The 25506-nt window shown below is 42.3% G+C and overlaps 1 protein-coding gene across 1 annotated transcript; it reads left to right on the top strand.

The window, feature by feature from the left end:
* Window positions 1-505: 505 nt before the first annotated feature.
* Window positions 506-24112, top strand: LOC133999732 (striatin-like; the record flags this gene model as incomplete). Its single annotated transcript, XM_062439020.1, is given in 17 exon segments — window positions 506-615; window positions 2054-2127; window positions 3942-4026; window positions 9130-9300; window positions 9396-9531; window positions 10496-10655; window positions 14252-14365; window positions 16675-16818; window positions 16926-17062; window positions 18160-18335; window positions 19105-19152; window positions 20462-20583; window positions 21022-21189; window positions 21895-22035; window positions 22860-22961; window positions 23267-23353; window positions 23943-24112. Coding segments are annotated over 17 exon segments (2064 nt in total).
* Between the last annotated feature and the right edge of the window lie 1394 nt (window positions 24113-25506).

The following is a 25506-nucleotide window of genomic DNA, read 5'->3' on the forward strand; positions in this document are numbered from 1 at the left end:
ATTCTACTTATATGGGCATCAGGAGGAGCATGAGGCGCCCTCCTGAACCTGTGAACCAATCAACCTGTCAATCACCACATAGCCACGCCCTAATGCATACCCTGCTTTATCGTCACATATAAAATCAGAGAGGCCAAAATGTCCCAAATGAACATCATACTGCATTGAAGAAGGCTTTAAACTAGCGATTGAGACCATAAACACATTTTGAAAACGTTTACTGAGGTTAGAAATCAAGTGAGAAGTTGGTGAATTCTCCATTGACTTGTATAGAGACGGAAGTCCTTTTGACACCAAAACGGTCGCCCCCTGGTGGCCTTTTGATAGAATGCAGTTTTAAGTTACTTCCGCGTTGGCCTCATTTCAGAGGACCGGAACTCCCCGTCTGGTTGTAATCTGCAATCTCACCACTAGATGCCACTAAATCCTGCAGACTGCACCTTTAATCTTCCACCCAGCAGTGTTGTGTGTGTTATTCATCCTGTGTTGTTGTTTCCTGTGTTTCCTGCAGGCTCAGATCGCCTTCCTGCAGGGAGAGAGACGAGGTCAGGAGAACCTGAAGAAGGATCTGGTGAGGCGGATCAAGATGCTGGAGTACGCTCTGAAACAGGAGAGGTATTAAAACCCAACGCTGGGAAAACTCCTCACTGTCTAAATGTTCTGTCACTCTCTGGAAATGTCTTCAGTAGGGTTGCAACTAATTTACATGTTGGCCTATAACAGGGAACTTAACCCTCCTGTTGTCCTCGAGTCAAGGAAGGAAGGGAGGAAGAAAGGAAAGGAGGGAGGGAGGGAGGGAGGAAGGAAGGAAGGAAAGGAGGGAGGAATGAAGGATGGAAGGGAGGAAGAAGGAAGGTAAAAGGGAGGGAGGAAAGAAGGAAGGGAGGAAGGAAGGAAGGAAGGTAGGAGGGAGGGAGGAAAGAAGGAAGGAAAGGATGGAGGAAGGAAAGAAGAACAGAGGAAAAGAGGAAGGGAGGAAGGAATTCAAAACAGACGGGGTCAATTTTAGGTTAAAGACATTTTCTTTCTCTCCAAAAAATGTCGTCATGTTTCTCCAAACTCATCCTGACAGTATAAACCTGATCATTATTATAATGATTCAGGTTGTTTATCTTCCAGAAACTGAACTTTACACAGATATGGAGGCAAACAGGAAAACGTTCATTAATCATTTAAATCCATCATGAATACAGAAGAGGTCATGAAGAGAACTGAAGAGTAGTGAGAGACGATCAAAAGGACTTTATCAATATGAAAGTGATGAAAGTGATTTATTGGTTAAATGTTCATTTCATCTCTCTGGAGGTTGAATCAGTGAACGTAAGAAACGTCCAAACTGCAGGAACAGATAGTTTAATCTGCAGCGACTCTGACTGATGAACACAGAAACTTATTATCCTCTTATGGAATTATTAGCTATAAATAACTTTTTTTGAACAATTTCCTTCTTTTATAAATGAACCTACAGAGACTTGAAACTTGCTGCAGATAAACACAATAATCCTTCACGTTCAGCGACTTCATCACCCGACAGTTTTAACCTTCGTGTCGTCCTCCCGGGTCAAATTGACCCCGTCTGTCTTGGCTGTTCCTTCTTTCCTCCCTTCCTTCTTTCCGTCCTTCCTTTCCTTCCGCCTTTCCTTCTCTCTCTTTCTACCCTTTTTCTCTCTTTCCTTCCTTCCTTCCTCCCTTCCTCTTTTCCTTTCTCCCTCCCTCCCTCCTTCCTTCCTTCCTTCCTTCCTTCCTTCCTTTCCTTCCTTTCCTTCCTCCCTTCCTTCTTTCCTCCTTTCTTCCTCTCTTCCTTACTTCCTTCCTTCCTTCTTTCCTCCTTTCTTCCTCCCTTCCTTCCTCCTTTCCTTCTTCCTTCCTTCCTTCTCCTTTCCTTCCTTCTTCCTCCCTTCCATCCTTCCTTTCTTCTTCCTCCCTTCCTTCCTTGACTCGTGGACAACAGGAGGGTTAATGTAACATCGCTGTAAAGATTAATGACAGGAGGAATGAACCAAACTAGAGAACTGTGCAGTAAAAAGATTAATGATGTCGTTTTCATCCTCAGGGCCAAATATCATAAACTGAAATACGGGACAGAACTGAACCAAGGCGAGATCAAACCTCCCAGTTATGATTCAGGTAAGTTTCTCTCTTTAACTCTGCTGATGAAACTTTACATTTAAAGATCCTCTGAAGAAATACAGTATAATCAACTGCTAACTGTCACTTTTCATCGATTAAAACAACATTTTTTTGTTCCTGACTTCTCACATCTGTCAAAGTTCCAGCAATGCTAATAGAACACAGAGCAACTTTATTAATAGACCAAGATGTTTAAATCGTGACAATATATCGTCCAATAAACGTAGTTATTGTGACTATCGTGTTTTTTTCTGGTGTTTACACTCAGGGGTTTTTTTGTGCAGAGTAAAGAGCCGTCCTCACTGAAAACAATAACATCCTGTAAACAGCGGTGTCAAGCACGTGCTGCACGCCCCAGATGTGTCTGCAGCTGATTATTGCTGAGATGTTACTGCTGCATGTTTATATATATATAATATGATCATTATTACTGCTGTATGTTGTACAGAGAAATCAAAAGCAAAGCAGCAGAGTTCAGAGGTGTGTGCTGCTTCAGTGTGTTGATCAGATGTATTTCAGACACTAGTTGCTGTGATGTTTCAGTATTTACAGACCAAACTGAGCTGCAGCACATGTTGAAGCGCGGTGTGTAAAAGTGCAGCGCTGCAGCAGAGACACACTAGCCTGGGTAAACTCATGCTCTCATTCCAGTGAGATTCTACTTCGCTCTAAAGTTAGCATGGCCACAAAGACAAAACCTTTGCCTGAGATAGGGAACCAATCACAGAACAGGGAGGCGGGCTCAAGGCGATGACGACCGTAAAGCGGCTCTGTTTACATCCAGCATGGCGGCCACGGAGCTGCAGCAACCGGTCCAAGCAGCAGTAGATTGTCTGCTAAATAAACTGGAACAAAAACTTGAGCTACATGATTTTTCCTTAATAAACAGGAAGTGTTCACGCTGCTACAGGCTCTGAACACGTCATCGTCTATCGTTGATATGATTGGCTGTAAGTTTGTCCAATAGTGTACAGAAGCATTTGATCGACATTCGTTGATGCCTCCTCAGGTACGAGGAAATGAAGAAATGAGAAAATGTTTTCTGCATGCTATAAACAATCAAACATCACACCTCGCTGCGCTCTCCAAGGAATGCAAACATGAGATTCGTGTTTCCTTTTCTTCTGTCATTAAATTGTCAAACTGGCAAATGCGATCGTCCCTTCATCAATCATAAAACTTGTGAACTGACCAAGACCGAGCTCCAGATTGTGCAAATTAAGCATAAAGTGCCAATAATAGCGGAGTATTCATTCACTGCCTGCAGGACCAATTTCAATGGCACAGGGTTTAGGATTACCAGTCAATTCACACATATACTGTAGGTCGTATTAAACAAAATTCTGAATATTTAAGATGTTAAAAAAAATAAATAACAGACATTATGCTCATAACCCAACCCATGCTATTATCAAAAATATCAAATCAGCACAAGTACAAATCTCAGTATGGTCCTTTACAATTGTGATATTTATAGTTATGGTTATATTTATAGTTATGGTTATAGTTATAGTTATGGTTCTAGTTATCGTTCTCAGTGTGCACGGCCCTTTAAACAGCTGCTGCTCCATCATCTGATCAGAGCGCCTCCCTGTGGACGACATCTGCACATCCAGCTGGAAGAAGACTGACAGAACCGACCGGATTACAGTATATATAAACACACAGGATCCCATCTGGGAACATGGAGGGATCCCAAGAGGAGCTGGAGCTGAGGAGAGGAACATCCGGACCGACTCGCTCTGGGAACAGAAATGAACGGATGAACAGAAACATGTCAGCGATTCATGTTCTGTGTGTTTGATTCTCAGATGAGGGGAACGACAGCGAGGCTCCCAGCACTCCCAACAGCAGCCATCAGCTCAGCTGGAAACAAGGACGCCAGCTGCTCAGACAGTGAGTTTACACACACATGAACACACACACACACACACACACACACACACACACACACACACACACACAGTGTCATGGGACAGCAGCATGTGTGTGTTTAAGTGTCTCAGAACAGAAAAGCAGAAAGCAGCAGAGAGTCAATCTTCTTAAAGGAGATTAACACTTTTAATGGGAATCAAACACTAATCCACTGTGAACCTGAGCCTGTGTGTGTGTGTGTGTGTGTGTGTGTGTGTGTGTGTGTGTGTGTGTGTGTGTGTGTGTGTGTGTGTGTGTGTGTGTGTGAACATACTTTCCAACATATATATAATTAACTTATATAATTACTACCAGTGTCTGTTTACCTTTTCACATCTATGTAATTAATTAAACCGGTTTTATTTCTTCAATGCAGCCTCCTGTGAGAAGTGTTATTAAGGCCCTGTTACCATAGTTACAGTCAAATCAAAGCCGCCTCACACTAAGAGAGTGTTATGTTTTACCTGTGAGACATGTTTTAATACTGATAACTTTAAGAGCAAAAACATTTTAATGAGTAAAAAACATTTTAATTTAGGGAAAAAAGCAAGAATATAAAAAAAACATATTTAAAGGAAATAAAAGCAATTGAAGGGAGATTATTTATTTATGAAATTATACATTATTTTGTAATTTAAACATCCGATTTACACACAGTCAGAGGAATAAAAGGTCTGTTCTGATTGGCTGCTGACAGCAAACACACTTCTTTTAGCCAGACTTTTCCTAATGTGACCAACAGTTTACACACATAGAAATAAAAAATGCATCTTTTATTTTTTATTATTGTACAAATAAGCATTAAAATGGTCTATAAAATGTTCTCCTGGACCACAAACTAGTGATTGTGAATGCCTTTTTTCCCCCATAAGATCAATTTAAACATGCATTTATGACTGATGGTGAATTTATGAATGTGAATTGTTGTAGAGACTAATTATGAGTCAGAATATGAACAGTATGTGAGAGTTAAAGTAAAAAAAGTAAACAGAGCTGCTTCCAGCTTCTTAAAAGTGAATATTTTAACTTTAGGAAACATTTTTCATCATTTTTCAACCTTTTATGGACCAAACAACAGATTAATCCATAATGAAAATAATCATTAGTAGCTGTATCTCTGAGGATTTGTATGTGTTAATGTTTGCAGCTCATATATAATGTATTATCTGAATGTATGTGTGTGTGTGTGTGTGTGTGTGTGTGTGTGTGTTTGTGACAGTGAGTGTGTGTGTTGACGAGTGAATGGAGGATTGTGTGGAGCCGTCGAGGCCTCCTGCGATCGGAGAGGCTGGTACAGACGGAGGGAGGGAGGCCGACCTTCCTCCCTCCGTCTCTCCCTCTCTTCTGTGAACAAACACACTAGATGCTTTCACATTAAAACATCGCTCCACTGAGGATAAAACCTCTCCGTAAAAACACTGCTCACCAGTCAAGACTGTCGCGCTTCTGCTTCTCTGCTTCCCTGAGAGACGAGGTACAGTACAGATACACTTCTATTCAACTCTAATGAGATACTACATAGTTAAAGGCATATTCTGCTAATTAAAAAACTCTAACATGGAGCATTTTGGGTTTAAACAAAGTTCGAAATCAGTCAGAAAAAGCTTGAAAGTGTCATGTGACTTCTACATAAAATAAGCAGCTGAATAACAGAGCTTTGACTTTTTCAGAGCCACAAAATAGTAATCTAAGTTAGGGCTGCTCGATTATGGAAAAAATCATAATCACGATTATTAGGGTCAAAATTGAAATCACGATTTTTTTAAACTTTAGAATATTTATATGTAATTTTGGGCCTCATGTGAGCTGTTATGTCTCTTATTTATTCTTCTGTACAGCACTTTGGTCAACTTTGTTTGTGTTAAAGTGCTTAACAAATAAAGTTGGATTGGATGAGTCATTAAAACTGAATAACGGAATAATCGTTTGCGGGGACGATCTTTGACGTCCATGATGTCTTGCTGCATTGAGTCACTGAGCTGTGTAGTCGAGTATTCAGGTTCATTAACAGCTACTTTCAGCCACTAGGAGGAGCTCTAAGCTTCTTGTGTTGAAGTTGAACCTGAAACAAAGAGTGAATGTTTACTCCTCGGCTACTTTGACTCGGTAGTAAGTTATCCTGCTAGCTAGCTGACTGGAGGGAACATGATGGTAGTAAGTTAGCCTGCTAGCTAGCTGACTGGAGGGAACATGATGGTAGTAAGTTAGCCTGCTAGCTAGCTGACTGGAGGGAACATGATGGTAGTAAGTTAGCCTGCTAGCTAGCTGACTGGAGGGAACATGATGGTAGTAAGTTATCCTGCTAGCTAGCTGACTGGAGGGAACATGATGGTAGTAAGTTAGCCTGCTAGCTAGCTGACTGGAGGGAACATGATGGTAGTAAGTTATCCTGCTAGCTAGCTGACTGGAGGCAACATGATGGTAGTAAGTTAGCCTGCTAGCTAGCTGACTGGAGGGAACATGATGGTAGTAAGTTATCCTGCTAGCTAGCTGACTGGAGGGAACATGATGGTAGTAAGTTATCCTGCTAGCTAGCTGACTGGAGGGAACATGATGGTAGTAAGTTATCCTGCTAGCTAGCTGACTGGAGGAAACATGATGGTAGTAAGTTATCCTGCTAGCTAGCTGACTGGAGGGAACATGATGCAGACGAAGACACACTAAAGTCCAGCGTGGTTAAAAAGCTTCCAGGAAGTAAAGGATAATGTTGTCAGGTGTTAAATATGTGGAGCAGAGTTGAGCTATGGTGGTTTCACATAGGGCTGCTCGATTATGGAAAAAATCATAATCACGATTATTAAAACAATGTTTTTTTAACTTTAGAAACATGCTGCATTTATTGGACATTTCTTGTCCATTCGGCTTAATTAATTTTATCTCCAAGCAGCAGCCTTTTATCTGCTGCTTAACGCAACACACAGCAGAACATGAGCAGAGATATTAGTGCTGAGCGAGTTAAGATGACGATAGTTCACGCAACACATCCTGTTTTTTAATAATTAGTCGGTAAATTCAGCATTGTCTGACGCAGGCTGGAAAATGTGAACTTTTATTTACAGTTAAAAACATTTCGCTGTCTTTCAGCTTCTGAAAAACTAGTTCCAGCGTTAAATAAATATAAGGCAAGGAAGGAAGGAAGGAAGGAAGGAAAAGAGGAGAGGAAGGAAAGATGGAAGGAAGAAAGTAAGGAAGAAAGGAAAGAAGGAAGGAAGGAAGGAATTAATGAATGAGGGAAGGAAGGAAGGAAGGAAGGAAGGAAGGAAGGAAGGAAGGAAGGAAAGAAAGAAAGAAGGTAAAAAAGAGAAGTTAAGATGATGATAGTTCACACATCACATCCTGGTTTTTAATAATTAGTCAGTAAACTCAGCATCGTCTGACGCATGCTGGAAAATGTGCACTTTTATTTACAGTTAAAAACATTTCAGTGTGTTTCAGCTTCTGTCAAACTAACAGAGGCTTCCTGTCTAAGCTTTCAAAATAAAACCTTTGTTATTGTGCGCTTCTCATTAGTATGAACAAACAAAGTTGGGCTTGTACCGTTCCGGGAGAAAAGACAAAATGGGAGAGCAGTGGGAGATGAGTCTAAAATACGGGAGAAACCCGGGAAAACGGGAGTGTTGGCAGCTGTACTGTTTCTAAACAACGTTGCACAACGGAAACTGACAAAAAATCGTTTCCACCCGAATTTTATTAGTTTTGAGATCGTTTGGCCCCAAAATCGTAATCACGCTCAAATTCCGATTAATTGAGCAGCCTTAACCCTCCTGTCCTCCAGTCAAGGAAGGAAGAAGGAAGGAAGGAAAGGAGGAAGGAAGGGAGGAAGAAGAAAGGAGGGAAGGAGGAAGGAAAGGAGGGAAGGAGGAAGGAAGAAGGAAGGAAAGGAGGGAAGGAAGGACAGACGGGAGGAAAGAAGGAACAGTCAAAACAGACGGGGTCAATTTGACCCGGGAGGACGACACAAAGGTTAATGTACCACAACAACAGAGAGCGATGCATTATGGGTTATTTATCTGTTTATAGTGAGTCTGTTCCGAGTCCTTCAGCACTAAAACGGTTTGCTTTTCTCAGTTTAACCTGCAGGACTTTCTGAAGGCTCATGTAACATGTTTCGGGGGTTTTTTTGCCGCAGAGGAAATTAATTCATGACGAGTGCAAACGACGTCTTTAGAAACACAACAAGGAACTGAATCATCTGTCAAACGGCCAAAGAATGTTGTAACATGATGACGAGGAGCTCGAACAGACAAACACACAGTGAGAAATGATCACTGTGGGAGAAAAAAACATAGTGAGCGCTTCCAAGAGCCTGAAAGGAGAGACTGTCAGCGTGTAACTGATGACAAATATGCAATTAACTTTCTAATTTAAGGACTTTCTTCTTCTTGGACCAACAGTATCTCAGGGAAACCTTTCCAACAGGACGAGTGTGAAAGTGTATTGTATCTTCAAAATGTTGTTTTCCAAAAGCAGCTTATTTTTGAGTCAATATGGTATTTCGAACAGTCTGAAGGCACAAATTATGATTATTTAACATTATACTTTAACTTTTACGTATAAATGAATGTCCTTTCCCGTCACACAATGCTGATTGAGACGCCACATAAATGTGTGTTTCACAGTTTTTAAATCTTGTGTCAGGCGTAAGGCAGTTATGTGACACACAAGACAATTTATCTATCTTTTCAAAGCTCCAACAGTAAGTTTCGGTCAATGGTGTACTGGCCTCCGACATAATGGGACAAATCTCAGCAGGCCGATAGACCCTTCAAAAATATGTTTTTTTGGGCCATTAATCGGAAGATCGGTAGTTCAATTCCACCGATCTTCCGATTAATGGCTCCTCCAGTCCACATGTGGATTTTTCCTTTGGCAAGATACTTAACCCCAAATTGCTCCTGCCATTATTGTATGAATGTGTGTGAATGGGTGAATGTGACTTGTAATGTATAAGAGCTTTGAGTGGTCAAAAGACTAGAAAAGTGCTTCATAAGTACACATCATTTAGCATTTGCCGTACTATATCAAACAGACAACATCTCTGGACATTTGTTTTTATTTAGTTTCATTTTTTAAATCTCCTCTCAGGTACCTGCAGGAGGTTGGATACACCGACACCATCTTGGATGTGAAGTCTCAGAGGGTGAGAGCGCTGCTGGGTCTGACCGGAGACTCAGGAGAGAAACCGTCAGAGAAGAAAACCGAACCGATGGTCAACGGCACCGAACCGTCCTCTCTGAAGGACAGCGGCATGGTCAGGTACGAGATCAGACAGATTCAACTTCACTTTGATTACTCTACAGACATTTGAGGTAATATAAGCTGTTCGTCTCTCTCTCCTTCCTGTCCTACAGTAAACCGGACATGTCCGACTCGGCCACCGTGTTGGAGGCCTTTAAGTTCATAGAGAGCGCTGCAGCAGAGTTCAGCGATGAGGATGAGGAGGAGGACAGCGAAGGACGGGATAAGACCCTCCTGGATCTGGCTACAGTAAGACACGAGTTTTATGTGGAAGTCTTGATAAAAATGCTTCTGTCCAGTTGTTAAAGTCCTGATTGGTTACATTTATATCTACAATTATACCGGATACACTGTGTGAGCCAGGGGCGATTGCTCTGAGACAACAAGGGAGGGAGGAAGAAGGAAGGAAAGGAGGAAGGAAGAAAAGGAGGGAGGAAGGAAGGAAGGAAAGAAGGAAGGAAGGAAGGGAGGAAGAAGGAAGGAAGGGAGGAAGAAGGAAGGAAGGGAGGGAGGAAGGAAGGAAGGAAGGAAGGAAGGAAGGAAGGAAGGAAGGAAGGAAAGGACGGAGGAAGAATGGAAGGGAGGAAGGAGGAAGGAAAGGTGGAAGGGAAGAAGGAAGTAAAGAAGGACAGAGGAAAGAAAGAGAGAAGGAGGGAAGGAAAGAAGGAGGAAGGTAAGGAAGGAAGGAGGGAAGGAAAGAAGGATGGAGGAAGGACAGACGGAAGGAAGGAAGGGAGGAAAGAAGGAAGGGAGGAAAGAAGGAGGGAGGAAGGAAGGAAGGAAAGGAGGGAGGAAGAAGGAAGGAAGGAAGGGAGGAAGAAGGAAGGAAGGGAGGAAGAAGGAAGGAAGGAAAGGATGGAGGAAGGATGGAAGGGAGGAAGGAGGAAGGAAAGGAGGGAGGAAGGAAGGTAGGAGGGAGGAAGGAAGGAAAGGTGGAAGGGAAGAAGGAAGTAAAGAAGGACAGAGGAAAGAAAGAGAGAAGGAGGGAAGGAAAGAAAGAGGGAGGGAGGAAGGTAAGAAAGGAAGGAGGGAAGGAAAGAAGGAGGGAGGAAGGACAGACGGAAGGAAGGGAGGAAAGAAGGAACAGTCAAAACAGACAAGGTCAATTTGACCCGGGAGGACGACACAAAGGTTAAAACAAGCTGCTGCAGGGAGACGATGAATCACCTCATTATTTATGTGTGGTTGAGTTTAATACAAAATCTCTTCACAGATGGTGAGGAAGAAACACTCGTCAACTCCGTCTTCCACGACCTCTGACCTCAGCGACGACCCCGACACAGAGGAGGCGCTGAAGGGTTTTGATTTCTTGGCGAGTACCGACGAAATGGACGGATCACCTGACCGGAGCGGGGAGGACATCGGAGAGTGGGGTGAGTTCACAGCTCATAGGTTCACATGTTAACCTTCGTGTCGTCCTCCCGGGTCAAATTGACCCTGTCTGTTTTGACTGTTCCTTCTTTCCTCACTTCCTTCTTTCCTTCCCTCCTTCCTTCCTTCCTTTCCTTCCTCCCTCCCTCCCTCCCTCCCTCCTTCTTTCTTTCCCTCCTTCTCTCTTTCTTTCCTCTGTCATTCTTTCCTTCCTTCTTCCCTTCCTCTTTTCCTTTCTCCCTCCCTCCCTCCTTCCTTCTTTCCTCCCTCCTACCTTCCTCCCTCCCTCCTACCTTCTTTCCTCCCTCCTACCTTCTTTCCTTCCTCCTTTCCTTCCTTCTTCCTCCCTTCCTTCCTTCCTCCCTCTTTTCCTTACTTCCTCCTTTCCTTCCTTCTTCCTCCCTTCCTTCCTCCCTCCTTTCATTTCTTCCTTCCTCCTTTCCTTCCTCCCTTCCATCCTTCCTTCCTCCCTCCCTTCCTTCCTTCCTCCCTCCCTCCCTCCCTTCCTTCTTCCTCCCTTCCTTCCTTTCTTGACTCGAGGACAACAGGAGGGTTAAACAAAGATTTAAAGTGAGCTTCAAGACACTTTACAGCAGATGAATGTGAGAAAAGAGAGAAGAACGACATCCAACTGAAGGAACAAGAAGAAAAGCAGATTTTTGATGTGAAGAGGACTTTAAACTGTAGATTTATAGATTATAGTCCTGTCAGTCTTCTGTTTGAATGCTTGTTGCAGAAACAGAATAACACAGATGCAATAAATCTAAATACTTAAAAACAAACAAAACCAATGTATCTGAGTGGCAGCACAAAGCCGATCCTGTACAGTTAAATGTGAAACTCTTCACAAAATAAAGTTCCCAACTGGTGACCTGGCTGCCCCCGCAGTTTACACAAAACCTCCCTTTTACCACCGTTACCTAGCAACACATTCAATGTCATCGGGCCAATGACAAAGAGCATCCCCACGCAGTTCGTGATTCAACACTTCACAGTCCAGATAGTTGTAAAGGAGTGCTGACTCAGCACAGCTCGACCGATGTCTCTCCACACACACACACACACACACACACAGAAACACAAACACACACTCACACACACACACATCGAGGCATTAAACTGAGTGTGTGCATTTGGTTAAAGAGGGAAGATTTAGCATTTTTCTTTGTGATTTTTCTATTTTCAAAATCTTAAGTGTTTTATTTTCCCTTTACAGACTGTGCTAATAAGCCAGCAGAGCCCACACGTAACAAAGGACATTCAAAAACAGTCTGTTTGGCTGCGTGCCGCTCTGTTATGAAACACATTTGTCATTTCTGATTCTGAAGCCTTTTCTTCTTGAACCCACGCCACCTCCACAACCCAGCGCATCAGTCGCCCCGGGCTACCAGGAGGGATGATGAAATCCTTTCTTTCCCTCTCTCGACACGCTGTTATCACGACTGCAGTCATTCCTGCACACTCCCCCACAGCGATCACGAACCCTCTGACCAAGCTCACACCACGGTTATTTTTATCACCATTTCAGTCGACTGGGGGAAAGTTGAAGGAATTTTGTTGTCTGAACTTTCCACAAGCAGAAAGTTAATCGTCAAACTGATCTGACAGCAGGAACATCAAGAACCTACAGATGTCATTTTCATAACACTTTGGCAGATAATTATCCACAAGGAGGCGCTGTTTGGTCCTTTTCAGACCAGTTTATACACCAGAAAACTCATTACCATGGATGTATAAAGAGAACTGGATACAGCATTGGAGATGGGGCCCCACTCAGTGTATATGAAAGTAGCTCAGTGGTGCATTAACCCAAAAAAATCACACTTCCTGAAAGCATACTGTGCATATGCTATGGACTGAATACGCCCATTGAGCAGAGAGACGTCTGCCAGTCAACAACATTAACTTTCGGTTGAGCCCTCAGACTAACATGGGGATAAAATGCTTCAATCATGCAGCTCTTCTATACTTTAAAAATGTACTACTACTATTACTATCAGAATAGATCCATTTGGTCCGATAATATCTAAGAAGTTGCAAAGATCCACGTGATTAAATCATTTTATCCCCATTCAAGTGAGTGGAGAGTCAACAGGAGGAAGTCTCTATTGAGCCCAACAATCAGAGAGAGGGAGCAACATCCCTGTAATGTCAGTCTGGACGAAGGTACTGGACTGACAGCTAGCACTACTAATGGCATGCAGATTTAAATATTTGCCTGTAGGTGGCAGCAAGCTTAAAAAGTCCAGCTGCTGTTACCGTATTTTTCGGGCTATAAAGCGCACCGGATTATAAGGCGCAATATCAATGAACGTGTCTATTTTCATACATAAGGCGCACCGGATTATAAGGCGCATTAAGCAAAACAAAACGTGTCTCAGATAAGACGAACTTTATTCAGCTCATTAACAATAACTCTCAACATTGTTCCGTTGTAAAATACAAAACAATACACTCACTTTTTCAGTTCATTCCTCTTCCACAAATCAAATTCTTCATCTTCAGTGTCTGAAATTAACAGTTGGCCGATTTCTGCATCAAGCATGCCCGGATCCCTCTCGTCATTATCCGAGTCAGTCTCGTTGCTGTTACCGGTACTTAGCTGTTCAGTGATGATTCCGGCCTTCGTGAAAGCTCGGACGACACTTGAGACTGATACCTTAGCCCAGGCATCCACAATCCATTGGCAGATAGTGGCGTAACTCGCCCGGCGTTGCCTCCCTGTCTTGGTGAATGTGTGTTCGCCTTCTGTCATCCAATGCTCCTAGGCAGTGTGAAATTGGTTCGAGGTCAGTAAGCACAACCAGAATTAATACATAAGGCGCACTGTCGATTTTTGAGAAAATTAAATGATTTTAAGTGCGCTTTATAGCCCGAAAAATACGGTACTTTCTGTGCCTGAAGGAGGCGACATCAATATGTCTTTATCTGCAGCTCTGCAGTTGGTTGACGTTGGCTGAGCTGTTTTTCAGACACTATTCAAAGACACTGATGACGCAATGTGTCTTTGTAGTGGTTTCATTACTTTGACTGTACGTCAGGGGTTTGACTTCTGGGCCTTTTTATGGTCTGCTGTTTCCAAGGAGACTTAAACAAGTCTGCGTGTCTCAGAACCTTCTCTGATGAGTCATGAGCATCTTTGTGAAATGTTGATTTCTTCACAATTAAAAGCGTTTTGTTCTTTATGAGAAAAAGTGTCTTTATTGTCTGCATTAAAATTTCACTTTCAGAACTGCTGAGAAACATCAAGAATTGTTCAGTTTCATGTGGACATGGTTATTCTCCATTTGTGTGTCCGTTGAATCTTTTTTGTCTTGTGTTCATTTCTGTTTCACACATTCACTAACACAGACACACATTTCCTGTTACCTGTCTGTCTGTCAGTAGAGGAGAATTTGAGAGAAATTCTCCGACAAATCCTTAAAAATCCTTCCTCATCATCCTATGTGCTGTGTGGTTTTGTCAAAGTAAAGTTGTTGGATATGTAGTGCATCCAGACACTTATCACAGGTTTCTACCCCACCTCCTTCCTCCTCCTCCTCCTCCTTCTCCTCCTCCTCCTCCTCCTCCTCCTCCTCTTCCTCCTTCTGGCCTGTAGAAAAGGAAGACCAGTCTCCTATGGGTGAACTGGCCTGGGATGTGGACCAGGGACTGATAGCCCAGCTCAAGGAGCAGTACAGGAAGGAACGCAAGGGCAAGAAGGGGGTGAAGAGTAAGTCCAGCACCGGGCCTGTGGTTCATCCTGTTCATCCCAACTCTCTTTCATCGCTCCTCTGACTCTTCTTGTTTTTTCTGTCATTTTTCTCACTCGGTTTCATTTCCTCTCAGTCAGGCGGAACGATTTACACTGCAGCTCAGGTTACAACTGCAGCTTTTCTTACAATAACAACAGCAGCATAGTTAACTTTAAGAGCAATTTTTTATTATATCGCCATATCAGTGTACTCCTTAAGGTTATAGCTGACCAATTGTTGGTCCAAACCAACAATGAACTGATCTACTAACAAGTATTGTGTGTGTATCAAACGCTGATATATTTTATTCCTCTGTTGTTGTTCAAAAACTATTAAAACACGTCAGTGAGTCATACCGCTGCACTGGGGGACATGTTCCTTCATTATGACTAGGGCTGGGTATCATTTAAAAAATGACGATACCAATACTAATCCAAGTATCCTTTAAAGTGATACTGATACCAGCTGAGTACTTCATCAGATTCCCATTAACACATGTAGGTCTCTGTCTGTTATCCGGTGTAACAGGCGTGTAGTGTAGACACACTTTAGAGCGTTTAGGTGGCATCTTGGCTGCTGAACTGCTAAGCGCGCTAACTCAAATTCACCACGACTTCACCACCACAGACGGGTTGTAGCTGCTGTGGCTGTGGACCAATCACATGTCGCGTTAAATCCAAGAAGATTTGTGTTGATTGGCTGTGAGCAAGTCCATACAAATAGTTATATTTTCTAGCTCTGGGTGCAAAAAGGATCGATTGCAGGTTTGAAGGGAAACAGCCTTAATTCTGAAGAGTTTTGTCATGTTAGTTTGTTTAGTCTCCAAAGACCAATAACAGTGATCATTTTCAGTCTCAGAGAGTAGTTCTGTGTAAGGCTGATGCAATACTTTGGAGCTATTTCTAAACGAACTAACATGACAGTATCTCAGTGATCTGTGATAGTTGTCTGACCATCACAACAGAAAGCAGCTTCTGAGTCACAGTTAATGGAGACTGCATTAGTGTATCGAGCTGTTTCTAAACAAAGTAACATGACCAAACTCTTTATAATGAAGGAAAACCAGTATTGTGAATGACAACCAGTGCAGCGGCTGCATGGCTCACTGGTGTGTTTTAAATCACTTTTGGACAACAACAGAGAAACAAGATATACGACTTAGATACACACACAATACTTGTTAGTCTTTTCAAACCAAAGCTTATGAACAGGGTTCTACACACAGTCTAGTTTAATTTTCAACATTTGTGACTCCGACCGTCCTGGTTGGATTTTTAATATCCACCATTGTTGAGATTCAAGAATGAACTTCTGACCAGAATAACTGATTGGCTGCATTGGGTGACAAGTTTTTAATAGTTTTTGAACAACAATGGAGGACTAAGATATATCAGACTTTGATACACACACAATAATAGTAGATCAGTTCATTGTTGGTTTGGATCCAAACATGAGATTTGTTGGAAATAAGTAAAATATAGAAAATCGCCAAAATTATCTTTTAAAATAATATTAATACTGCTGTCATCATCAGAGGTTTGAGTGGACATTACTCCCATCTTCTTTGTCTTTTTTATTCTACTCTTTTCTTGGTGGTACTCTTCCTTACTTTTATTCCTCCCACTTTTTTATCATCGTCACCTCTTTTTTTAACTTCCTGTGGATGTCCTGAATCTCTGCACGTTTCCCAAAACTCTCAAAGAAATTCACCGACTTTAATCACTTTCATCAAACACATCCTTCACTCTAATCCATTATTGAACTGTTAGTTTAAAGAAATGATTCAGTTTAAGTGTTTTTGTAAGTTTTTAGATCTGCTTTACTTTGGATTCTGTTGTCGTACAGTTTTGTAATCCTTACAAATCCAGATAATAACCATAATGATATCAGTGCATCTCTGTTTCTGTCTTTGTGTCTGTATGTTGATGAATTCTGCAGCTGCTTCTTGTACATTTCATCTGATTCTGCAGAGATTCTTCATATTTCTGTCCATTTTTATTTTCTCTTTCTTTCTATTGGATCCTCTCCAAGCTCTCAGAGCTGCTGCTGCCACTGCATCCATCTAATGCTTTACTTCCATCCTTCATGCTGTTTGACTCAGATTTAATTGTACTTTTTGTGACAATACAAACTCTTTAATCTTCTGTTTACCATCTCTCTCCCAAACTCCTTTTCTTTCCTCTCTCCTGTCTCCATATTTGTGTTTCCTCCTCTGATATTTCTGTTCATCTCCCATTTTTCTCCTTGTTGTTGCGTCACTTTCTTCCTCCTCTTCCTTCTCCTCCAGGACCAAACCGGTCCAAGCTCCAGGACATGCTCGCCAACCTGCGGGAGGCTGAGGATCTTCCCTCCCTGCAGCCTTCTGTGACGCCCCCCTCCCGGCCCAGTCTGCCCAGACTCAGTGAGCACGAAGTGGGACGCCCAGAAGACGGTAAGCTGCTGATTCACCAGTTCATTTACTCATTTAAGGTCCTAACACATGCAGTAGATGACATGGCCAGGTGTATTTTAACCCTGCTGCCTCTGTTCTCTCCGTAGAGGCCATGACGTTCCTGCCGTCGTCGGGGAAGTCGTTCATACTGGGCAGAGTGGACGAGGCAGTCTCTAACGAGCTTGGACTGGGAGAACTGGCCGGGCTGACTGTTGCCAATGAGGCCGACAGCCTGGCGTTTGACGTGAGTTAAAGCAACACGCAGAAAGACGCTCTAGTGGGCACTGAGAAGAAAAACAGTCATTAAAGAAATGCAAAGATGGTGTTTGATGACCATGAAAATATGATCCACGGAGGCCAGTTAGAGAAGGAGAAGGTTTGTCAGACTGTAAACACAACGGTTTGTAATATGAGACAAGACTCACAAGATAAAGCAGTAGAAATGTAGTGTTCACATTACAAAATAAAATACAAGCATTGTGTACTTACAGGGGATTTTTAATTGCTCATGCAGTCCTAACCCTAACACCAAACGTTTTGGGTTTTTGTCACCAAGGCGGTTTTTGTTTGTTTAGTGCATTTTTTGAGTAGGGGTGAAGTCAGTCTTTCTCTGGATTTGACGCATAGAAACGCTGCACTCTTTAGCAATCCTCCCAAAACCTAAAGTCAAATGAAAAGCTGGCAAATTTAACTTAAAGTTTCAATTTAGTTTTACACGCTGAAATTTCTTTTTGTGTTCTTGATTTGTTATCTCAGTACACATTTACTGGTTGTGATTTATTTTTTATTTTTTGGGTCTGCTCTGGTGTTGTTTTTGCTCTTTTTTTACTGTTAGTTTACTCTTTGGTTGACCTGTTAAAGCATTCCTCTTATATTCCGATAATAGTTTTCTGTCTATACACAGTAAATGTAGAAATAACAGTTTAACCCTCCTGTTGCCCTCCAGTCAAGGAAGGAAGGGAGGAAGAAGGAAGGAAAGGAGGGAGGAAGGATGGAAGGAAGGGAGGAAGAAGGGAGGACTAAGGAAGGAAAGGAAGGAGGAGGGAAGGAAAGGAGAAAGGAGGAAGGTAGGGGGAGGAAAGAAAGAGAGAAGGAGGGAGGAAGGAAAGGAAGGAAGAAAGGGGGATGGAGGAAGGAAAGAAGGAAGGGAGGAAAGAGAGAGGAAGGAAAGATGTTTTTGCTCATGTGTCTTTGGTATAATTCAGTCTTTCGTAGTAAAACAGCACAAAACCTTTGCTGACATTTACACCGAAAGTTCACTGCCTCAGAGATCCAGAGCTGTGAAACGCTGCTTTAAAGAGTGATGTACATTGGAGTAAATGAGAAACTTTCCTGTTTCAGATCACCAATAACAAAGACGCCCTGCGGAAGACGTGGAACCCGAAGTTCACCCTGAGGAGCCACTTTGACTCGGTCCGCGGCCTGGCCTTCCACCCGGTGGAGCCCGTCCTGGTCACCGCCTCCGAGGATCACACCCTCAAACTGTGGAACCTGCAGAAGACGGCGCCCGCCAAGAAGTGAGACGCATTCATATACTGTTAACACTTTATTTACCTCAACTGAAGACGGATACACATCTTTATTTAAAACAGCTTTATATTAGATACAAGCCTTTATTTATCCACTGTTTTATAAATATATTCCATAATATCTGAGTGAGATGTTTTCTTCCCATCTGCTAACATAGAAAGGGTGAGACTCAATGACCAATACTGCAGCCAGCCACCAGGGGGCAATCCAGATGTTTTGGCTTCACTTTTGTGGCGCTTTTCCGCTATACAGTTCTAGCACTACTCGGCTTGACTCGATACGGTTCCAGGAACCTTTTCCATTACAAAAAAGTACCTACTCAACGTGAGCGGGGTTGTCATAGCAACACTGCCGTAATTTCGTTTTCTACACGACACGAATCACTGTAACGCTGTTGTTGGTATTTAAAAATGCTGGGTTTGATTCTTGTGTGGGACGGCTCGTGACTCTTCTAGTGACTCTCTAACCAATCAGTGGCCGGCAGTCTGTTGACGTCACATTTTAATATCGGCTCGGCTCGCTTGGAACCTCCCAGAGCAGATACTAAAAAAGTACCAGGTACCAGGTACTATCCCTGATGGAAACGCAGAAAAACAGAGTAGAGTCGAGCCGAGTCGAGTTGAGACGTGCTGGAACTGTGTAGTGGAAAAACGCCATTGAGCAGCTTATGAACAGTCAATGGGCTCAACAGTGAGACATTACTATATATTAAATGTTACATAATGAACACTGCTGCTCTCTGCTTTAATGTTCCAGATGTGCTGCTTTAGATGTGGAGCCCATCTACACATTCAGAGCTCACAGGTGAGTTCCTGTTTTAACTGTTTGTTTGAAAGGCTGCTTGTTACTCCATTAAAAGGCAGAACTCCCGACAGTCCACCGGCTTAGACAACAACTATGACTGTAAATATATATATTATTGCAGCTGCAAGTATGTATGAAACTGTGGACTTGTCTCTACTCTTTGCATCTCCTGGAGTTGTAACATTAGCAGAGAAAGAATCATGAAGCCAGACTAGGGTTACAACCATGATTATTTTTCATTATCAATGAACCTGCTGATTATTTTATTGATTCATTGTTTGAATTTTAATGTCAGAAGTTGATGAAAAATGTTGATTACTGTTTCCCAGAGTCCAAAGTGACATCCTCAAATGTCTTTTTTTGTTCCAACAAACCCAAAGATATTCAAAGACTAAAGAAACCAGAAAATATTCACAATTATTTATATATTTATATCTTAACTCTTTCTTAATATGTGACTCAAAACGTTTAATCGACTATCAAAATTGTTTCTTCTCAACACTCAATGGCAGCAAAGCAAGCATTTTCTTTATATAGCAACAAATCACAACAGAAGTTATTTCAGGGTACTTTTCACATCAGGTCTTTAATTTACACAGATCCAATATTCCCCCATGAGCAGCGAGGAAAATCTCCTCTTTAATGGGAAAAAACCTCAAGCAGAACCAGGCAGCATTAATCCACTGTGCACGCACACGCACACACACACACAGACACACACACACACACACACACACACACACACACACACACACACACACACACACACACACACACACACACAATGTCACTGCCATGGCATTTATAAAGCACAGGCAGTGTTACTGATCTCAGCCACAAGCAGAGAGTCATAACACACTGCAGAGAGTTCATTTAACTCGCCCCCACCAGTTATCTTCACATTAGCTGCAGAGATACAGACCTGCAGCTGAGGATTCAGCCTCTCACACTACAAGCAGAGCGTGTAATAAATAATATTACATTATACATCCAAGCTGTATGTTACTGTTAAAGCTTGGCCTTCCTCTGTGAAGGGAAAAACACAAATGGGGGCTGTAATGTTGAGTAAATCATGAAATAGAGATTGTAAAAGTGATGATTCTTGTGTAATATCAGAATAAAATTGAGATTAATCCTAAAAGTCCAATCATACTTTACATGTTACTTTAATCCTGTTCCATAAATGTCTAATTTGAAGGCTTTTTAAGTGAAATTGCAATCAAAGAGAACTTGTTGGATTTGGACCTTCAGGGTTTTACCAGGTTGATCAGTTATTGAAGTATAGTTTCCTGCTGTCTGTCCCATGCAGCGGTGCAGTCCTGTGTGTCACCATGAGCTCGACCGGTGAGCAGTGTTTCAGTGGAGGGGTGGACGGTACCATTCAGAGCTGGAACACTCCCAACCCCAACGTCGACCCCTACGACTCATATGGTACGTTCCAGTTAGTCCCATTTAAACAACATCATGTCTTTTGTTTGTTTTATTCTTCCTTTGAAGCCCATTTCAAGTGTAGAATGTAAGATAAAAGATGTGAGGACTTTGGCATCTATCAGTGGAAGTGATTTAAAAATATGTTGCAGAAAATGTAGTTTAAAGGACTAGTGTGTGGGATTTAGTGGCATCTAGTGGTAAGGTTGCAGACTGCAGTTAAATGAATACCACTCCTCTCACCCTCCACTTCTGGGAGATGGAAAAAGTCCCTCTCTTGAGTCTGTTTGGTTTGTCTGTTCTGGGCTACATGGCATTCTAAGCTAACAAACATGCAACGCTTCTCATTAATTTCCATTTCTGCTCGATGCCTCTACATTGTACACACTGCACCTTTTAATTAGTCTTCTCTCTCTCTCTCTCTGTCATGTTTTGCTGCAGAGCCGTCGGTCCTGCGGGGGGCGCTGTGTGGTCACACAGATTTTGTGTGGGGTTTGGTCTACAGTGCCGCTCACCACCGCCTCCTCTCCTGCTCGGCTGATGGAACAGTCCGGCTCTGGAACGCCGCCGACACCGCGCCGTCTCTCGCTGTTTTCAACGAGCGAGGAGGTTAGAGACGTTCAGAGCTTCTTCAGTAACAGTCAAGCTTTTAAAAATCTGTCTTCGCCATAGACTGTATATAAGAAATGGACGTAACATCCGTGATGTCACCCATTAGTTTGTGGACTGCTGCTCGGAGGCAAATAGTATCGGATCTGAGCAGCGCCATCTTGAACATTTCAGATGCATGCTGGGAAAAATAAAAACTTATTACTACTTATATGGGCATCAGGAGGAGCATGAGGCGCCCTCCTGAACCTGTGAACCAATCAACCTGTCAATCACCACGTAGCCACGCCCTAATGCATACCCTGCTTTATCGTCAAATATAAAATCAGGGAGGCCAAAAATGTCCCAAATGAACATCATACTGCATTGAAGAAGGCTTTAAACTAGCGATTGAGACCATAAACACATTTTGAAAACGTTTACTGAGGTTAGAAATCAAGTGAGAAGTTGGTGAATTCTCCATTGACTTGTATAGAGACGGAAGTCCTTTTGACACCAAAACGGTCGCCCCCTGGTGGCCTTTTGATAGAATGCAGTTTTAAGTTACTTCCGCGTTGGCCTCATTGCAAACTGGAACTCCCCGCCTTGTCTTAGCACGTGTTTTTATTAGCGGCATCGTCCAGTCTGTGAGTCCATCGTTTAAACATCGTAACAACCAGTTATCGTCTGTCTTCTGATTGGTCTCTGCTGTCTGATGTCTCTCAGAGCTCGGCGTCCCTACCTCGTTGGACTTGGTGAGCAGCGATCCGGCTCACATGGTGACGTCGTTCACCACCGGTCACATCGGACTCTTCAACATGGAGACGCAGCAGCTCGTCCTGAAGCTGGAGTCCGCCGGCCCGCCAGGTAAGTCGACCAATCACAGACCCAAACATGGTGACCTCGATACTCAAAGAGAGAATGTTTGGTACTGTTTGATGTGAGTTTGATAAGTGAATTAAACATCAGACTTCTCATCTCTGGCTGTTTGATTACTTTAATATTTAAAAGTCACACATTTTCTTACTGTTTTTTTCTACTGGAGAGAAAGTTTAACCAGATTTATACATTTAGAGTTGTGACTGACTAGTGTCTGCAAGACCAAATATCAACCTGTCGGGTACTAAAATTTGGCAAACATTTGTTAGATATGTACTTGTGTCACTGAACAGAAAAATGACACAACAGGTCATAATTTCAGTATTTCAGTCGTCCAAAAATGTCATAGTGGGATACAAATGCCATCTATTGACCTTAGTAATTCTGGCCCGCAGCAGTGGTGCACTTCAGATGATATATATGTATCTTCTGTTATTGTGCATGGGCGACCAAACTAGTTTCTCTGGGATTGACTTCAATCTAAAATATGTTTTTATGTTCACATCTTCCATGTTTTACTGAGGATGACTTCAACAGTTAAATGTGCTGTGTTGCCTACATAAAGGCCTGACTCCTACCTGAGACGCTTTCACTCACATATTTAATTAAAGTATAATTATGGCAGTTATGAAACAGGACTTTTGTAACTTATTCCAATCATGCGGTTCTTAGTCTGACAGCTTGTTGCCTCGATGCTTTCAGTCTGTGACAGAAACCATCTTTCACAAAGTGCCTCCAGTCCTCGTTGATGGACTGAAGATTGTAGGTTTTAAAGACTAATGTTTGCTCTTCTCACGTCCGCCTCCACGCAGAAGCTCCCTGCAAGATCAACAAAGTGCTGAGTCATCCCACGCTGCCAATCACCATCACAGCCCAGGAGGACCGGCACATCCAGTTCTTCGATAATAACACAGGTGGACAAACGGAGGAGGAGTGACTGTCACATCTGTTAGATCCACATTTAAAATGACAAAGCTGTTGATTTTCTATATTTTGATCCAAACCAACAATGCAGCGTTGTGTCATTGTTGGATCCAAACATGAGATGTGTTTACAAGAAAATAATATAGAAACTAGACACATCCTTTGAAAGAATAAATCTTGTTAGTAAAGAAAAGTGCTTTGTCAAACTGTGATCAGCTCAGCACATTTGGTCCTTAAAGACTTTTACCAAAACTGGATAAATTATTTTTTTGTTTCATCTGTTTTGAATTTGCAGGTAAACTGATTCACTCAATGGTCGCCCACCTGGACTCCGTCACAAGTCTCGCTGTGGATCCAAATGGACTGTACCTCATGTCTGGAAGTGAGTACAACCTTTTTAGTGACCAATGATTTAAACATTACTAGTGCAGCGCCCGTGCAAAATCTGTTTTTGCGTGTGTTTTTACTATAAATTCGGGACCATTAGGCCTATTGCTCGTTTCAATTTGAGACCTTGCAGTAGGAATTGTTGTTTGTTTAGAGAGTCCAAAGAGAGTCCAAAGTAGCCTGGGCTATTCTAAGTGTTTTCAGTTTCATCCATTTTTTTGAGGGTCTGAAGTGTATTTCCCATGTTAGCAGCCAAAGCTCCGCTGCCTTATAGTCTCTCTACCTCTGGTCCTGCGCTGTGCTCAGTGTGTGAGAAGGGGAGTGGTCAGCGGCTAGAGCGCCAACAGCAAATGTCTGCTTCTTTTACCGATATATTTATTTATATCTTTTACATTTCTTATCCAAACAACATCAAACTTGGCACTGCACTTACTTGAGCCTGTAGCAAGACACCTGTCACGTTTGAAATCAATCGGATGAACGGTTTGAGATATATTTTATACAGAAATGAAATGCTCAGGTGGATGTAAATGTGATTTTATAAGTCTGACATGCATCCTCACTGACTGTCTTCTTCCTCACAGGCCACGACTGCTCCATCCGTCTGTGGAACATGGAGAGCAAGACGTGCATCCAGGAGTTCACCGCCCACCGCAAGAAGTTCGAGGAGTCAATCCACGACGTTGCGTTCCACCCCACCAAGTGCTACATCGGCAGCGCCGGGGCCGACGCACTCGCCAAAGTTTTCGTATGACCCGACACCGATCTGCAGCTGACTGTCGGACTCGAACGGCACGAATAGGAGATGCTGTGATGGAAGAGAGTTTGTTTTGGGTTTGTTTTGGACAATTGGAGGAGGAGGAATCATCAGGTGCTCAGCTGGTGACAGTGACCCTGACTGCTCATTAAAGATTTGTCAAATATTTTCCCCCACCCCTCAACCCACTGGACTCGGGCTGGCCTGGGTCCCGAAACAAACAAACCTCTGGATGAAATGATGAATGAGAGTGAAAGAGGAAAAGGCAAAATAAAAAGAAGAAAAGAATGAAAAACAGGAACCCTCGGTACACTTTACTAAAGCTGGAATCTATTTTCTTTTTCTTCAACAGGTAAACACACAGACTCTCCTCATTAACCCCGAAATCATCCTGTCGACATTTGTCATAATAATGTGCCTTTTTTTCTTCAGAGCATAAATTATTTTAGGTGTTGAGGAAAATTTATTTTGAATTGATCAGAAGAAGTGGAAGCCAGTTTGAGTTTTTTTCTTCCTCCAAACAGCAAATTAACAAACCGAGTAAGTATCAAGAGTTCATCCAACATGTGAAGAAGGAGACTAAAGCCCAACGTTTATGATCCAAACTATAATAAGCGCTATGATTTCACCTCAAGATGACGTCCGACTGCACCAGACTTTTGCTTTTAAATTCATTCGGTGTGATTTTTTAAATTTATTCTGAAGTATTTTCCTGAAACCTGAAGAAGAGGAAGAGTTTGATTTTGGAGAGCGAACGACGTCATGATGGCAGAGATTCATTCCTCTGGAGGTCAGATCTGAGACTCCTGAAAATGTTAATTCTATAAGATGCTTTTTAGATGTTTTGAACACTGTGACGTCTGCTACAGTAAATGATAGGAAATTCATTCTTCGTACTTCAGTCTCAGACATAAAGATTTGTTCCCACATTCTCAGAAAATAGGTTGTGATAGCAGTGTTTCTGTAAAAATGGTTTCTTCACACAGTGGATTCAAGGAAAGAGAGATTCCTGTCTCTTGATTGAGACAACGCAGCATCTGTTTTGTGCAGTCGTTTATACTGAAGCAGAATCAAACATTAACTATCTGCTCTCTCACAGGTTGTCAGAGTTGAGCTATAGATGAAAGTAAGTCCACTAATTATGGTCACTGGTCTGAAATGCTTCTGTTAACAGGCCTTTTCTTTACTTGCAGAAATATGCTCCAACCAATCCAACAAACTGATCTACTAACAAGTATTGTGTGTGTATCAAAGTCTGATACATCTGATTCCTCTGTTGTTGTCCAGAAGCTATTAAAAACCAATCAGAATGATGTGTTCACTCTTCATAATAAAGGAGAAAACTCTTTATAATGAAGAGTTTGGTCACGTTACTTTGTTTAGAAACGTTT

Source organism: Scomber scombrus, chromosome 2, assembly GCF_963691925.1.
Source record: "Scomber scombrus chromosome 2, fScoSco1.1, whole genome shotgun sequence".
Taxonomy (NCBI): domain Eukaryota; kingdom Metazoa; phylum Chordata; class Actinopteri; order Scombriformes; family Scombridae; genus Scomber; species Scomber scombrus.